This window comes from Theobroma umbraticum, unplaced genomic scaffold (assembly GCF_002168275.2).
Source record: "Theobroma umbraticum cultivar Fairchild unplaced genomic scaffold, ASM216827v3 scaffold_30.0, whole genome shotgun sequence".
NCBI classification, from domain to species: domain Eukaryota; kingdom Viridiplantae; phylum Streptophyta; class Magnoliopsida; order Malvales; family Malvaceae; genus Theobroma; species Theobroma umbraticum.
This window is the reverse complement of record NW_018397254.1, coordinates 1,591,561-1,607,803: the sequence shown is the minus strand read 5'-3', so window position 1 is coordinate 1,607,803 and position 16,243 is coordinate 1,591,561. Positions and strand designations below refer to the sequence as shown.

The 16,243-nt window shown below is 35.8% G+C and overlaps 3 protein-coding genes across 5 annotated transcripts in view; all 3 read right to left on the bottom strand.

Moving 5' to 3' along the window:
* Window positions 1-1,178: 1,178 nt before the first annotated feature.
* On the bottom strand, window positions 1,179-4,898 carry LOC110413339 (CAAX amino terminal protease family protein). Its single transcript, XM_021424111.2, has 4 exons — window positions 4,505-4,898; window positions 3,836-3,988; window positions 2,908-2,979; window positions 1,179-2,285 (listed from the first exon to the last, which is right to left on the bottom strand). Exons 1-4 carry the CDS (start codon window positions 4,652-4,654, stop codon window positions 1,617-1,619), a joined length of 1,044 nt encoding a protein of 347 aa, XP_021279786.1. The 5' UTR covers window positions 4,655-4,898; the 3' UTR covers window positions 1,179-1,616.
* A 721-nt stretch (window positions 4,899-5,619) lies between these two features.
* Window positions 5,620-11,490, bottom strand: TRH1 (Potassium transporter family protein). Of its 3 annotated transcripts, none has more exons than XM_021443700.2 (9): window positions 11,193-11,490; window positions 10,530-10,776; window positions 10,200-10,448; window positions 10,054-10,104; window positions 9,460-9,720; window positions 9,317-9,369; window positions 8,340-8,454; window positions 7,661-7,915; window positions 5,620-6,983 (listed from the first exon to the last, which is right to left on the bottom strand). In XM_021443700.2, exons 1-9 carry the CDS (start codon window positions 11,193-11,195, stop codon window positions 5,887-5,889), a joined length of 2,331 nt encoding a protein of 776 aa, XP_021299375.1. In that variant the 5' UTR covers window positions 11,196-11,490; the 3' UTR covers window positions 5,620-5,886. The 3 variants fall into 3 exon arrangements, with proteins under 3 accessions (XP_021299375.1, XP_021299379.1, XP_089641337.1); XM_021443704.2 differs by having other exon boundaries at window positions 10,530-10,773; XM_089785211.1 differs by lacking the exon at window positions 11,193-11,490 and having other exon boundaries at window positions 10,200-10,414; window positions 10,530-10,664.
* Window positions 11,491-12,262: 772 nt separating this feature from the next.
* Window positions 12,263-16,243, bottom strand: part of LOC110420357 (calcium-dependent protein kinase 3-like) — a 4,492-nt gene continuing 511 nt past the window's right edge. Inside the window, exons 2-8 of the mRNA XM_021433643.1 lie at window positions 15,630-15,789; window positions 15,262-15,414; window positions 14,933-15,048; window positions 14,330-14,497; window positions 13,376-13,503; window positions 13,199-13,298; window positions 12,263-12,946 (exon numbers count right to left, since the gene is read on the bottom strand). Coding sequence (XP_021289318.1) covers window positions 12,863-12,946; window positions 13,199-13,298; window positions 13,376-13,503; window positions 14,330-14,497; window positions 14,933-15,048; window positions 15,262-15,414; window positions 15,630-15,789 — 909 coding nt within the window. The 3' untranslated portion in view covers window positions 12,263-12,862. The remainder of the gene's footprint in view (window positions 12,947-13,198; window positions 13,299-13,375; window positions 13,504-14,329; window positions 14,498-14,932; window positions 15,049-15,261; window positions 15,415-15,629; window positions 15,790-16,243) is intronic.

The window sequence follows — 16,243 nt, the reverse complement described above, 5'->3', positions numbered from 1 at the left end:
CACAACTTTACAAAGGGCAATTATCAATGGACTGTTTGGGATACACGCAGGGCCATGATATGTAAATGGATCAGGAGGGACAAAAGAGTGCCAAATCAAATCATTCTGATATGAGCTGGTTTGGATTTTGGAAAACAAATTCGAATAGAAAAAGTTTTTTTGTATCTACCTGGGCAACTTTCTATGAGATGATGAAGCTTTATATTTTGAAGATTTGGTTTAGAAAAAGTAGTAGAGAAGCACGTACAATAAATTTTGTGAAAGTGGACCTGAAAAAAGATGTAGACAGGAACCAACTATTCTCACCATTACAATCATACCAATGTCTGGTATTTTGGGTACTTTCTCACGTCTGCACCATTGGCCTGGTCTAACCCTGAGGCTTAGACCTAGGAATGACTTTAGGAAAGGATGAGCAAATGCAGCATTGAACTTGAATCTAAAGTGTGGTTGGTAAATTGAGATTTTCATCTAAAAGTGTCTTTTTATGTTGCAACTTTATGACAATTATTTTCACTACAAGTCTTTTTAAGTAACAAAAACAAGGAACATCAATGGAAGAATAAGACAAAGGTGTGACAATATCAGCTGCAGTGCAACATTCGATTTTTATACAGTGCTCGACCATGCACATAAGAGATCGATCAATGTGCGTCCCCCACTAAAGCTGTACCATGAATCTGAAAGCAATCTCCCCAGGAGTGAGGATATGCTGCAAAAGCTAACCTGTTTCTTTTTGTCATCAAACCACTCTGACAGTCACATGCGTCCTCTATAATGGGTTTTGATAGTTAATTTGTGGGTATCATTATTGACACTAAGAAGGATCAATTGTGTAAGAAAGAGAGAATGAAACGTTATCGCAAAAGCATTATATAATTATTGAAAAGGAAATGTTAGGGCAAAAGTAGTTATGGCAAATTATTTAGAATCTAAAGGAGAATCTCCATGCCTGTACTGATGATGGAAGGAAGGCGCATGGATCTATTTTGATTCTTTTCAAAGCAGAAAGCATGCACTCTGAAGATTGAAGCATCTTTTATAAATTAAGAGCATTTTTTTTAAATGAGAAAATTTTAAGACCCTTTTATTAAAATATAATCTGATTGAGTATTTATTCGCCTTTGGCCTGGAAGTGGGTCAGATTCACGTTTCATTTTGAACATAGCCAGCAACAATGGAAAGGCAAGGATTACTATTTACCATAAAGAGAGAGAGAAGTCCTCATCTAACAAATTAAAACATGAAGTTCTACAATTGCAAGATGGGAGATTGCCTTTGGCCAAAATGGAGATATAATCTTCATTTTCCTTGTTGCTGTTGCTGTCCCTGGTATAATCAAAGATAAACAGAAACTGTGGAGCAATTCTCTTAAGCTATGCTGGATCAACTGAATGGCCTATCAGCATGCGTGTTACTTCTTGCGTTCAGTTGGAGGACCTGTACAAATTTTCTAGGCATTCAATTGTGTTGCAGATACAATGAAGTAGCTTGCCCATGAACGAGAATATGCTCAAAACCCTTGCAAGAAGCATACCACAGAAAATTGACCTGAAGCCTATGCTTCCCTAAATATGATCAACCCACAACAGGCTTATATGAGAAGACAACGATGCTTATCTCATTAAATCCAAGAACACAAAACCATTCCAGAGGCTGTGCAGAAGCATAGATGGTAATAGATTCCTTGACCGTGCAAAAACAACACCCATCACCATTCCCAGGAAAATAAGAGGTAGCATTCTCTGTACATTAAAATGTGCCAGAGCAAAGGCAACTGAACTCACCAGTATTGCACACCATACAGGCATGTATTTGGTCAAGGAAGGGAGAAGAAAACCACGGAAAACTATCTCCTCCCATACAGGAGCACAAACTGAAACTACAATCGCATATAGTGCCATGGCTACTGGATCCCTTGCTAAAATTGACTGCTCAACACTTGAAAGGGTTACAGGTGTAGAAGGCATAAGTGGCAACAAGTTGAGGTTGAACTGTGATAATCGGTTGACAACAGGAAACATGAGGCATCCTAGCACAACATCAAAAAGCCACTTCCCTCTCAAGCTAAATTTAAACCAATCTGATGGAAGGGGATGAAACTGAGACAGACAGCGATGGAGTATTGCAATCCCAGCAAGGCCTTCAGTTATGTCAGTCACAAGGCTGAACAAGGCTTGTCCTCTGAATGTTAGAGATTCCTTGCTGAACCCTGCCATGTGAGCTGCAAAGGGAATCATCCAGGACCCAATGAACCAGAAAGCAGCTACCCAGAGAAGCATAACCTGTGTCAGCAAATAAAATATTATCATACAATCAATTCATGTATTTGTAATTCATCCAAGTTTCAATTAGATTGTTGAACAAGATGCCGTTCCTACAGTTCCATCCTTTGTTATAGTTTTAAGTCTTAAAATGCTAAGAAGGATGACTGTTTAATGACAACATCTAGCGTCAGATCTATGATTTTAACCTATTATCAAATATGCTTCCACTTCTTTACTGAAATTTAATTTTCATTCCTATCTCCTGGCCAAACAATTATGAATTATATCAAACATAAAACAATAAACAAAGATATTATTCCTGTTCAGCTGTGATCTACCGGTAGATATTGAACCTACAACCAATGACAAGTAAGGAAGGATGTGAGACAAATTCTCTAAATTTCTTTTCTCTCCTAGATTCATTTAGGGCTCAAGAGAATGGATTTGAATCCACTGCATCTCCTGCAGCTCCCGGTAGGCAGCTTTGCGACACAGGACACTCATTCTTAGAGTTCATGGACCTTATTAAGCAGCTTATTTCTGCATAATCAATTGACAAAATATGCTTAACATTGATAAAAGCTAAGAAGCTAGTTGCAGATGCAAAATATATTACTACAAACAAGTAAAATAAACTAACCTGCAGAATGGTCTCTGCTGTCCATGGTACAGTCCACCCACTACCAACTGCCCTCAAGACCGCATCTGCAGCCTACATCACAATCAACTAAATTTATCATTTTCCCTATAAAATTAAAAGGAAAAAAAAAAGAAAGAAAATGTATAGAGATTAGCAAACATGTTTACATATTTGACAATTCTACACTATGTTAATTTATATCCCTTGCAACTATAATCTTATCTGCATTAACTGTACATTTCGATTTTAAAAAACAAGACAGAAGTGAAAAATCATAGATGTCTAAATCCTTATTTTTTTACTTAATATGAAAGAATGAGAGAAGTAGGATCTCCAACATTATACAAGTTGAAGGTACATTTCATCTTTTTTCTTGTAAAATTACTAGTAACCTGTAGCATATCTGTGTATAGCCTGTGTTCTTCATAGATGGACTGTGCACACAACCATATCAGTTTGCTGGTCATTCAAAACCATTTGCTCCTTATATCAGTACAGTTTCAGTTTGTAAGCTAAGATACTCAACAGGTTGGTTAATAGATCCATTGACTCACAGGCAGAGAATCCCACTACAGAAACTAACTCATCACTTCCAATGATCTAAAATCACCTAGTTCACATGCCAAGAGCCATACGGCAGTGAGCAAGATATCCTATATAACTTATTCTCATCAGAACTTTGCCAGAAAGTTCACTTAGGACAAACAGCACAACTCAAATTCTGTCATAAATACAATCTCAGACTAAACTTTAGTTAATTAAATTGACAGTCCAGCCTATGTGGAGACAGGTTGCTAATAGATGCAGCGATCAACCAATGACTGATAGTGAACATACAGATTAAAAATAAAAGTACAATCTATCGCATACATAAACAAATAAAAATCTGAGGTCCAACACATTGAACTGAATTCAAGGAAAATATTACCTCCTGAAGAGTTGATTTCCAATCTCTTTTGCGAGCACTAGACTTATCAAAATCATGTTGTACCACTTCTTCAGGCAGAAACTGTTCAACATATTCAGATTTTGGGTTTTCTGGGGAGAACCCCTCATGCCTAAAGCATGAAATTTTCCACTTCTGCAAATTAGAAAAAAATAAAAAACCAGAAATGACTGTAAACCAATAGTATAGGTAGGATAAATTTCATGAACATTATCACAACAAAGGACATATTCAAATTGAACTCTAAAACTCAACCAATTAATAGAGCTACTAACTTTCTAGATTTATCATGGCCTAAGTAGATTAAATCAAGTTTCCGGTACATAATTTTCTCTTTTCTTTTTCCTCCATTTTCTCAGCAACCAGTCAGAACCAAACCAACTATAATTCAGCTTCAGGGTCAGAAACCAAATAATAAACAAAATTTTCATTAAGGTAAATATCAAATTAACCAAGACAGGCTTAAATGGATTAATTTTTTTTCCAATTTTTGACTTCCACTTAACATTTCCTCCATTTTTTTAGCAACAAAACATAACCCATCGCAAAGTTAAACTTCAGGTTCTCAAAAACCAAAATTTAACATAAAAAGGAAATTTAAAAACAGGAAAAAAGGTGGAAACAAAAAAATGCTTTTGCATTTATACTTACGTTCTTTGCGAGCTTAGGCTTGGATTCAAAGATCCGGGAGCTCCGGGTCAAAGAAAAGGTGCCGGGTCGGTTCGCAAACCGAAATTTGGGGAGGGAAGATGCAAGAGTTGGGCGCTGAGCGAGAGAGTGCGAGCAATAGGAGCTCAACATAAGGCCCTAATTTCAAGAGCGCCAATAACTTGCATTAAAAAGGAACAAAATTTACATGTAATTTAGGAATTGAAAATCAAAAACCCTAATTTGTGCATTTGGGTTTTGAGTTTTTGTGGAGGAAGCTACTTCCCAGTTTCTTCCTAGTTGATTTTTTTCGGCAGAGAATTTAAGGGGTGTTTGGAAACGAGGAATTCATTTTGCTTTCAGTGATAGTTCCGGGAAATGGGAAAAAAAAATAATTTGTATAATTTTTGTAGTGGTTGGTGTAATTAATTGGAAGAAATTATACGTGGTCCTTAAAATTTGATAGTATATTATTTTAGTTCTTACAATTTAAAGTAATTTATTAATTTTTTTTTACTTTTAATATTATAATGAAATTTTTTATGAATTTATATAATTTATTTAATATTGTCATTTTATTAATAAATAAAAATTTTGAAAATCAATATTCATTTTTAAATGATTATTTTTATATATTTATAAATTGACATTATGTGATTAAGTGATAACATACACCAACTTTACATCAAATATAAATATTTCTTTTATTATCATTTTCATCAATTTAAGTATATAAATCATCTTGTTAAAAAAAAATTATTTAATTTTCTTCTTAAAATTTGAATGGCAAATCAAATTGATTCTTATAATTCAAAGAAAAAAATAACTATTTTTTTTAACATTTGAGGTTTTTTTTTTTATAGTTTAACAGAAGCTTTGGTTGTACTTTTTTGTATTAGATTTAATATGTTTTAAATTTTAAGATTTTTTATGTTTTATTCAAATACACAATAATATAGATTTTATAAAAAAATTAATATTATAATTTTAATTAAATTTGACTAAAAGATGCATTTGTAAATAATCATTTATTAATAAATAATAAAAAGAAAATGAAAATTGGAGAACCACACTCCACCAGAAGGCAAATTGTTTGAAGAAGCTAACGACAAGATGGAGAAAAGAATTTCCATATTTGTAGATACAATCAAAACTTAAAATGTTATGTACAAGATAGAAGGATAGTTAGGAAAATACAAAACAGGAGACTGTTCCAAGTATGAAGACCTTGCAGGTGGTTGTAGCTCTTCTGGGTAACACCAAAGTAAGGATCAACTCCATAACCCATTGTTCAAAAATGTATCTCAGCTACCATTAACAACTTGAATCCACAACTACTCGACTTCAACAATAGCAAAAAAGGGAAAAAGATTGAGCAAAAAGTTCTACAAATAGTAGTTCATACCAACCTCAATCAAACAAGTATGAGGGATGTTCAAGACCACGGCCGGAGCCCTGCAGTTTTTCCGTAAGAAAGAGTAGGCAACGTGGATTACGAATCTCTTCAAGAATGGGGCATTCCATTTTGCCTTTATATGGGAGTGACCTAATACATATGCAACCCCAGAATGCTTTGCTTCCACTAGCTCCAAGAGCTCTTCCTTGACATTTGGATCCTTATATTTCATGTCTTGCAACTTAAATCGAATACGCCGCCTTAGGCTGAACCGGGGTGATTCCAGCTCATATGTGGACTGCAGGTACTGCAATGTGTGTGACTTGCTGCTATTCAACAAGGCAGTGGATGTTGAACTGCTACCTTCTCCATTGCTCTCGGGTTCTGACATTTCCAACCTTTTGCCAAACTTTTCAGATGTCCTAACAACAGCCAGTCGGCCATCCAAAGATCCATCAACAGTTCCACAACCTTCAGCTTCTAGTTGGATAAACTCTGCTATGCTCATGACAAGTTCATTCTCAAAATCATCTTCATTTTTTTGCACATCTTTGTAACCATTTCGAGCAATGCAGCGGTACATTCGGAAAGATTTGGGACCGATACGGCCAATGAGATACCGTTCTTTCTGAGGGACATATGGTACAGGAACAGTCTTCTCACAAACAAAGACAACCACTTGATAGAATGCCGGTAGATTGGTTAAAAAATGGGTAAATGAGGCTGGAACTCCACTAACCAACTCAGTGAATATAAGGCCTATCCCTGGGACTCTAACAATTCCAAGACTAGGACCCAGCGTGAGGATCCATCTCATGGATACTTTGTTATGTAGATCGTATAAATACTTCTTCCTAGCGCCATAATGCCACACATACATAATAAGCATGAAGATAACAGAGAGCATGAGAGGAACCCATCCACCTTTAGGGATTTTTACACAAGATGATGATAGGAAGATGATCTCAACTAACCCAAAGAAGATGACAAATAGAAGGGCAAGCAGAAGACTCTGATGCCAGACAAAATTAATGACCAAAGCTGTCAACCACGTTGTCACAAATGTTGCAGACATGCAGGCAAGTCCTGAATTAAGATATTAACCATATTTTCAGATAGAAAAGATAAAGAGGAAAGACATTATGTATTATGTCAAAGCATTCTTCATCACCCACCAGTTGCTGAATCAAACAAGAACACTAGCCAACTAGATAAAATTTTCCTACCATTTTTTCTGTCTAAACTAACATAGTGATACATCTAACTAATAGAAAAATCATAGTAAATTATGTATCGAAAGACAACAGAAAAAGCATAGTAAACTAAGGTTTAGACCTGTGCTATAACATTTTTGAAGACTATGCACCCTGCATAAGTATATGTCTAATACCATTGACTATAAACATAAATGATTTTTCAAGACCCTATGAAATATAATTTTCTCAACTATGAACTCAATTTAACAAGTACATGTACCCATCTTTGAAGTGTGATATACACTGATTAGAGTAGCTTCCCTACCTTCATCCTATCCAATGTTGGTCATGCAACTTGCCTAGCACCCTATGTATTGACTTAAGTGATCTCTAGATGCCAGAAAATCCAATATTCTCAATGAAACATACACGGTTAATTGTTATGTCCAGTGAACAACTTAATCAGTACCAGAGAATACAAATCTAATATCAGTTGAAGCAGACGAACAAATGTGTAACTTTTTAATCCAAAATTCCAGAGAATCCTTTTGAATGAATATGACTTACCATAAGCATTCCCCAAATGATTTATGTCTCTAAAACCAATCATGACAGCCAGGCTGAGAATCAGAAGGACCCAATTGATCTCTGGAATGTATATCTGACCACGGAACCATTTGGATTTATGTACAATTTTGACACGAGGGAAACATCCTATGGCATAGCATTGTTTGACAATAGAGAACGTCGCAGAGATTACGGACTGGCTAGCAACCATTGCAGCTAAAGTTGCGAGCAAAAGAACTGGCCAAAACAAGGAATCTACAGACATGGCAAGAATATTCTGTAAACAATAATAAATTGCAAAAGGTAATAAATCTTGAAGTGACTCTAGGAGAAGGCCATAAATCATTCTTGTTTAACAGTGCTTCAGTACAAGAATTAGAATGGTCGACAGGCCAGAAATTCTAGTTGAGCTTTATGACGACAAGTCTTAAAGAATATATATTTATGGAGACATTGTAACAATAATATATAAACCTCACAGTGCATTGACCAATCACGTTGCAGAAGGTGCAACCGGAACAACGTATTCACATCTGATTAATATTTTGGTCTTTTAGACTGTGTTTAGAACTTCCTAAACTATAACTGCCTAGAAATCCTTTAAACATATTTTAAATAGGAATGATAACCCTGATTTAGAAAGTAAAAACAATAAAACTAGAGGAATCCAGAAGCTTACCTGGAATGGAAGCGTAAAAGCTTGTGGATACTGCAGCAAAATTCTTTGAAAGAAAAGCAGCCTGCCCCATGTATTGGAGCACTAGGCATGGGTAAATTATGCCACAAAAGGATAGCTGCATATAGAAACAAGCCTTTAGAGTTTTTCTCAAACAACAGAAACAATTATATGAGAAGCACTTAAATTAAACCAACAAATTAACTATACATTAAAAACCAATCAGACCTATTAATCTTGCATCAATAATAGAATGCATAAACTCCAAAAGGGCTGAGGTTGATAAAAGCAACGTAAGACAGAAGCATGAACTTCAATCTTTAAAACAAGTAAAAATAGCTCTACCACAGATCATGGAAAAAAGTGAATCTCTTTCCTATTTGACAAACATATACAAAATGAGAAAGGGATTAACACCAAAATTTCCCTTTTGCCTCCTTTTTTATTTATATGCATGACATGGTTTACACTTTACACAGCCACAACTTAAGACCATGAGGCCAAGTTTCCTAAGTGACAACTTTAATCATTCCAATTAGCAGGAAGCCTGCAACTTTCCCAATAAAAAATGATGCATTTGGTATTTGAATACTGGACCATTCAAGGACCGTAGCAAGTTAATCCTCTTCCTCAAAAGGGACTGTGACATTGAATATCAAAGTGGGTTATGCAGTTATGTGACATTGGGACAATAGAATTACTCAAGAAAATGGACCACAGGCTTAAATTCCCTCTGCCTATCCTCCTCCGTTCACGTTAGCAAGGATGAAATTACAACATATGCTCACAAACCCTACAGTTGGTTCAGTAATGAACACTTACAGAATATTCTGGTTATGCTTTTACAAAAAAGATTTCCTTCTTTCCACTATGGGAAGAACCAAAGCCTGAATAAATTTTTTCCTCAAAAGCTCTTAAATTTTAATTATGCCAACTAAGAAGCTTTAAATGCATTAAATCCTCACAGTTGGTTCACATACCCTTATCGATGCAGCTGTGTATTGGCCAAGGTCTGCAAACAAAGCTTCAGTTCCTGTAGTTGACAAGAAAGGCATGCATGAATCTAGAAAACATGGGTACTGGTAAATTGAACTTCTATTGAATCCCCAAATCTCAGATTTACCAGTGATACACAAAAGCACTCCTCCAAGTGAAATCCAACCATCACGTCCAGTGTCTCTAAAGAATTTGTAAATATAATACGGAGAAAGGGCCTCATAAATTCTTGGATTCCACTTAATGATATTGTAGAGACCAATAGCTGCAATGCACACTGACCAAAAAATCACTATAGGGGCAAACATGAAGGCCACCCTGTAGGTGCCACGGTGCTGCAAAACAAACAGGCCAACCAACAGAATACAGGCTATGACAACCACCACACCTGGGTATAGACAAAATTGTTAGCAGCTTAAACAGTAATATATAAAGCTATGATGGAAAACATTTGAATATGGAAGGAGAAAAGAAGGCATAACCCATCACAGTTTCTTTCTATATAGCAACATATTTATTTACAATGCTAGAAGGAACTAAGGCTAGGTCCTGTCCTGTTTATGAGTCATAACTTTCCAATATAATCTTTGTTGTAGGTAATCAGCTTGATATCAAGACAATCATTTATTTGAACTTCATATGCACTAACCGATTCCATAAAGACATCAAGAGCATGCGAACAGGTTAAAGATCAATTTTTTCCCCAGACAGTTGTACTTACCATAATGCAGATTGTTTGATCGAACTTTCAGCCCTTCAATTGATGAACGAACTGAAAATTGCAAATAATAACTATTTGTAAATAATTGATGACTGGCACTAGGAAATGTGAAGAGATGAATGAAATCAACAGTTTAAACCACATACTGGACATTGCCGGTGTCAGGAAGCCCACACAAACAACCAGGGAAGTACCAAACAAAACTAGAAGCAGCAAAGCAGTTTTCAACTTTTTATGCCTTTCAGCAACCTTTTTGACTGATGATGACTGCAGATTTCTGCTTGAGTAACGCGGACCGTGATATGTAGAAAGCTCTTCATCTGCCGCTTGATGATTGGGAAGTAAAGAAAATTTTGCATGCCTACAAAGGAGAGAGTATAAAGCAAAAATTCCTCCTGAAAATGGCCCCAAAAGTTTATCACTAATTAACCATACATTCATAACATTGAAAAGCCGATCAAGAAGTCAAGCCTTACCTTCACCATTATCATCTGTATTTAACAAAATAATGACATGTTTGAACAAGGACAGAAGTGTGAAAGTCCAAAATATCAAGGAGAACGCCCCAAATATAACATCTTCAGTTTGGTAATTACTCAACTTCCCGGAGAATGTACTTTTATAGACATAAAGGGGTGAAATGCTCAGGTCACCAAAGAGTACACCAAAACTCTGATAAGCTAAGAGTAGCACTTCTTTGCATTGATATCTTCTGTCAACCTGCTTTGAAGACAAAACAGATTGCATGAATTTCAAGTATTTAAACACAGTCGACCCATGTGACAACATACTGATTAGAAGATGGTTTGTTCATTGATTGCTACAAGATCAACTTCCATTGATGATCAATTAAAAACATTCATAAAATCCCACATCGACTTCATTGACTTTCAAATTTCTACAGTAAATCAAGTTGATCGCCTTTTCTTTTGAAAGATGAATCAAGTTGATCGCTTAAATTTAAAGGCAACAGCCTTCACATTGTTTAAAGTGAGCCCGAAAATAAAAGTTAAAACTTCTATGAAAATCACAACAAACTCTTAAATGGGTTCCTCATAAAAAGCCTAAAATTGGTTTTCTCTAAACGTTTTGTTGAGAAACAAGCAGGAAGTAGGGGGCTTTTAGTTTCAGACACTTACCATAATTTGCAAGCTTTTGCTGTATAGAATCTCCTGCTCTGTATGCGTTTGTTAAAAACCCCTAAAAGGGAAAAACGAAAAAGAAGGGGGGGTGAGGGGGACAAGAGTTTTCTAATTACATGTGGGATTGTACTGAATTGTTGAATCTGCAAAACGTTGTTTAAAGTTGTACCAGACTGATCCAAATCTCGCGGGTGTGTTTTTTTATTTTGTTTCAGTTTTGTTTTGTAAGAGTTGTGACTCGGAATGTATCCATAGTTATCTCCTCATTTGTATTATGATGGTTGTTTAGATCTCATTTGGATTTTCCTAAACTAGACCCCGCTACTTTAGCAGGAAAAATCGACAGAAAAAAACCCAAAAAAGTAAAATAAAAAATAGATTTTGAAAGATCATACAGTTACCCCTTTTTTTTTATTTTGTAATAAGCAAATAAAATAATCGGGTCATTCTATGTCTAATATTTTTAACAGGTGAAACTTTAAGACAAGGATAGTCTGTATTTATTATTTAAATGTCAAAGTTTTCTTAGCTGTGGGCATCCATCTCCAATAATTCATCAACGACGTGTAGAGAGTGACAAACGGTTAGAGATGATAATGAGAAACATGTCTTTTTTATACATATAACAAGGACATATATTGTCTTAAAAACGATTTTAAATGACACCCGACCACTCAAAAACTTCCAGGTTCTCCAGCTTCGACCTTGGGAGGTCTGTATTTTTCTTGCTTTCTACGGTTAGTTTATGAATCAGAATGTTCGAAACTATGTAAATCTGTTGGTCAAAACCAGCAGCCATGATTGTTTATCGATGGGCTTGTTTTTTCTTCTATGTGTGTCCTGCTCAATACACAAGACATTCGGTTCAAATATCTTGAAATGGAAGGGACAACAGAAAGTCTATGCTGCCCCCCCACGGGCCCTTTCCACCTTTGTGTTCCTTGACAGAGTGAACTAATGAGGGGGGATTTGTTTGAATAGCAATAAAGGAGAAAGTAGAAAAAGTTCAAAACTTTAATTGAAAAGAAATGAAGGCTGGACACGACTCCACCTGAATAGAAACAGAGTAAAATTCCAAATGAAAAAGCCACTTTTGTATAAAAACTCACTAACATTAGAATGTCAGATTCCTAAGCAGCATAATAAATCAACTGCTTGAACCTTTGCATCTGCTAGAGTTCATTCAGTTACAAGCTGTAGCACCCACAAGCAGAGGATTTGCGCCATTTACCAAAAGTGTCAGTATCTACCGGCTAAATGACCAACGGACTGTGCTCATTTACACGATGCATCTGCCACCTTCTAGCAATAGCACAATGTACAAGCAAAGTAAAAACTAAAAATCATACTCCCTCTTGTAATCCGCAACCCGTCTTGAGGAAGGTTTAGGTTAATATTAATTTTGCACTCACGTATTCAACCAAAGAAATCTTCCAAAACTCAATATAATTACACTCTCCGGCAGTTTGATGGCAATCAAGTTCATTTCTGTTGCAAAGGGCAGGCATAGACAAGCCACTACTGATTTCAGAAAGCAAGGACTATCTCGCAATCCCAGGTGGTGAAACAGAGATCAGCACGTGATTGTGGTCTTAACAAAACCATATGAATTAACAAACCAGTCAAGAAATGAAATTGAGCCAGTAGACATGCGAGCTGCATTCAGCTTACTTGCGTCGTCGATTACCAACCAAGTCTGGGTTGCCTTTTCTCATCATGGCAACAAACTCATCATAGTTGATTCTTCCATCCTGCAGGAAGAACATGGTAATACATCAAATATGAAGATGCAATAACAATGATCAAGAAAAACAATAGGTTTCGGTTATCTCAATAACAACTAGAATGTAATTCGATACCCGAACTGCAACATTTTCATTTATATGGATTCACTATTTGCCAGAGTTAAGTGTGTTTGAAGAGTAAATATATATAAATAAAAAAGAATAGCATCTGAAAAGGGATAAGAAAAGATACTCGTCTCTAAAGAGGAAGAAGTATACCCTGTCCGTGTCAACTTCTGCAATGATCTCTTTTATTGTTTTCTCATCACCCATATTATACTTCCTAAGGGCCTGTTCTAGCTCTTCCATTGTAATGTACCTAAATTAAGTAGCAAACAAATATGCTCAGTCATCACAAATAGTAATATAATATAACAAAATGGTAAGACTGATTACCCGCTATTGTCCTTGTCAAAGTATTGGAAGGCAGTGTATAAATGTTCTTCTCTTTCCATTCTATTCATGTGCATAGTAGCTGTTATAAACTCAATGTAATCAATTGTTCCATTTCCATCAACGTCAGCCTGGGGAAGTAACAAGCAGGTTATATACCATAGCAAGTTATGAAGAATGTTTTGCAAAATAAGATTTACACATACGTTTGATATATTTCAGGTAGCACATGAAAACACAGTACTCATCTACACTTTTTTCAGCTATTGTCTGTGATTAAGATTCCAGCAGAATGCATGTTAATCAAGAAATAGCACATTCATAGAACAAAACCATGATTAGATGCTGAGATGGTGTGTTGCAAAACATAAAATGACATAAGTAACATTATATATTAGCTTAGCGATAAACTAGAATATAGATAAACTCTCATCATGAGAAACCACTAAGCCAGTCACCTGGAGGGCATACTCATCTTTCATCACTCAACACCGAGTTTTGAGTAGCTTTCAGGTTCCACTATAGCTAACTGCAAAAATTAAGGCTTCCAAAAGCATGTTTGGCAGTTAGAGTTAGACTATGAGTTCAGGTTGGCTTGAGGGAGTGCTTACAGGTCTCCAACGTGTGTGATCCTTATCTTGTCATTTATTTAGCATTATATAATGTGATGAAAAGGTTCATGATGGCCTCACTAAGCATTAGTTCCCTTGTAAATATCAATTTCTACATCATTCCCCAGTCCTAGAGGCTCCTATTTATTCAACCAAAAATAGAAGCACGGAACTTGAAATTGCACAAAGCTAATAGTACTTAACACTAGTAGTGATGACCAAGGTTCTACAAGGAGTGTTGTCCCATCCAAACATTCATTGTGCATCATTAGATTGGAGTTTAAGTAAATTCTTTAAAAGTACAGTGATTATCAGGCAGGATTAATATAAAAGGACCAAGACATACTGCTTCCATTAACTGCCTCACTTCAGACTCAGAAAGCTTGGTACCGAGTTTAGGAAGGCCAGCTTTTAACTCCTCATAGGTGATTGTTCCACTGTTATCAGTGTCCATAGATTTGAACATTTCCTTCAAACCTATAATTTCTTCTTCAGATAGATTTTCTGCAATTACCTGAAAGGAGACAAAGAAAGAAATAAATAATAATGGATAAAGGTGACAACTATCTTGCCACATTGCATCAACTAATGGCTAGCAATAGACAATTAAGTCTTTGATGCTAAGGCCCCTAGAGATACCTACAAATACTTGAAAAGATGACTGATCTTTCATATTTATATTACAAGCACAATGCACTTGAGCTACTAGGTCAACCAAAGAAGAGCATTTTTCATTTTAAAAAAGAGGCATATCAGCTTAACACAACCATTTTTAGCTTGTTCTCTTGAAGATGGATCTTCAATACATTACTTTTTATTCTCAGCTTGCAAAACTTCTAGGTCAAAACACCTCATCAGCTCATCCACATTATATTATCTTCTTTTCACATTCACAAATTTTGTAGCTTAAATATTAATATTTCATAATAGAAATAGAGAAAGCATTCACCTTTAGAGCAACTTTTTTGAGTTTGTTCATTGCCCTGAATTGTTTCATTCTAGTTAAAACAGCAATATCAAGAGGCTTATCAGATGCATCACCATCTTCACGCATCCATGGATGATCTGCAATGCAATTTATAAGTGAAGCTTTATTTCTTATTTACAGAACTGACAAGAAACTTGAAGCAAAATTTGAAGAGAGGCAAACAAAAATTCTAAATATGAATTTGACAGCCAACTTGACAGTTTCAAGTCCAAGGCTTTTTAACTTCCTTATCCTTCACAATAGGACACAACAGTCATTAACTAGAATTAAAAAACAATAAAATAACTTACTTAAGACTTCAGATGCTGAAAGCCGTTCTTTAGGATCATCTCTTAGCATCTTCCTCACAAGATCTTTGGCACTGCTGGAAACAGAGGGCCATGGATCTGATGAGAAATCAATATTTCCCCGAAGAATAGAATCAAAGATACTCTGTTCAGTTTCTGCATACAAAACCAAAAGCAGAGATGAGGGACCCTCTCACTCATCCACCACTGAGCAGTGTTCATTGAAAATCAGCCCTTATTTTATGTATATGCTCAACTGGAAATTATTGAAATGTTCAAACTTCAAAAGTTTCCAACTCACAGAAAAGGATATGGCTCATAGTATATCATCATGAGGAGCAGCTAACCAACATAAGAAACAATAGTAGTACCTCCATAGAACGGTGGGACTCCGCTTAGCAGAATGTAAAGAATCACCCCAGCACTCCAAATATCAGCTTCAGGTCCATAATGTCGGCGCAATACTTCCGGCGCTACATAGTAAGCACTTCCAACAAGGTCCTTAAAAACATCCCCTGCATCAGAAAAGAGCTATCTAGTTCATACGCATCACCAATAAGCCTTCAGAAGTAAAGGTGATGAAAGAAGTGAGTAACTGTCTCCTCATCTACCTCACTCTGTTAAGTGAATTGCGGATATACAAAAGATGAAGATTGACAATTTACTTTAAATACTAGCATTTTTTTGTTAGAAACATCTAAGATTGACAAAGATCTTTGATATGATGTTTCCATCATTTCAGTATTCCATCATGAATAAAGTTATGAAGATTTTTCATTTCATGTCATTGATGATTGACTAGAGCTACAATGTTATTGTCCAGCACAATATGCTTTTCTAACTTTCTTCGACACATGGCCTCTAGTTGTCTTCAATTACACCATAGACACCATAGACAGTGCCCCCAAGATATTGTTTGCATGGCCAACATACAAAGGTACTCAAAACCAAAGATGAGACCTTCATTCCAACAAAACTGTTGCCA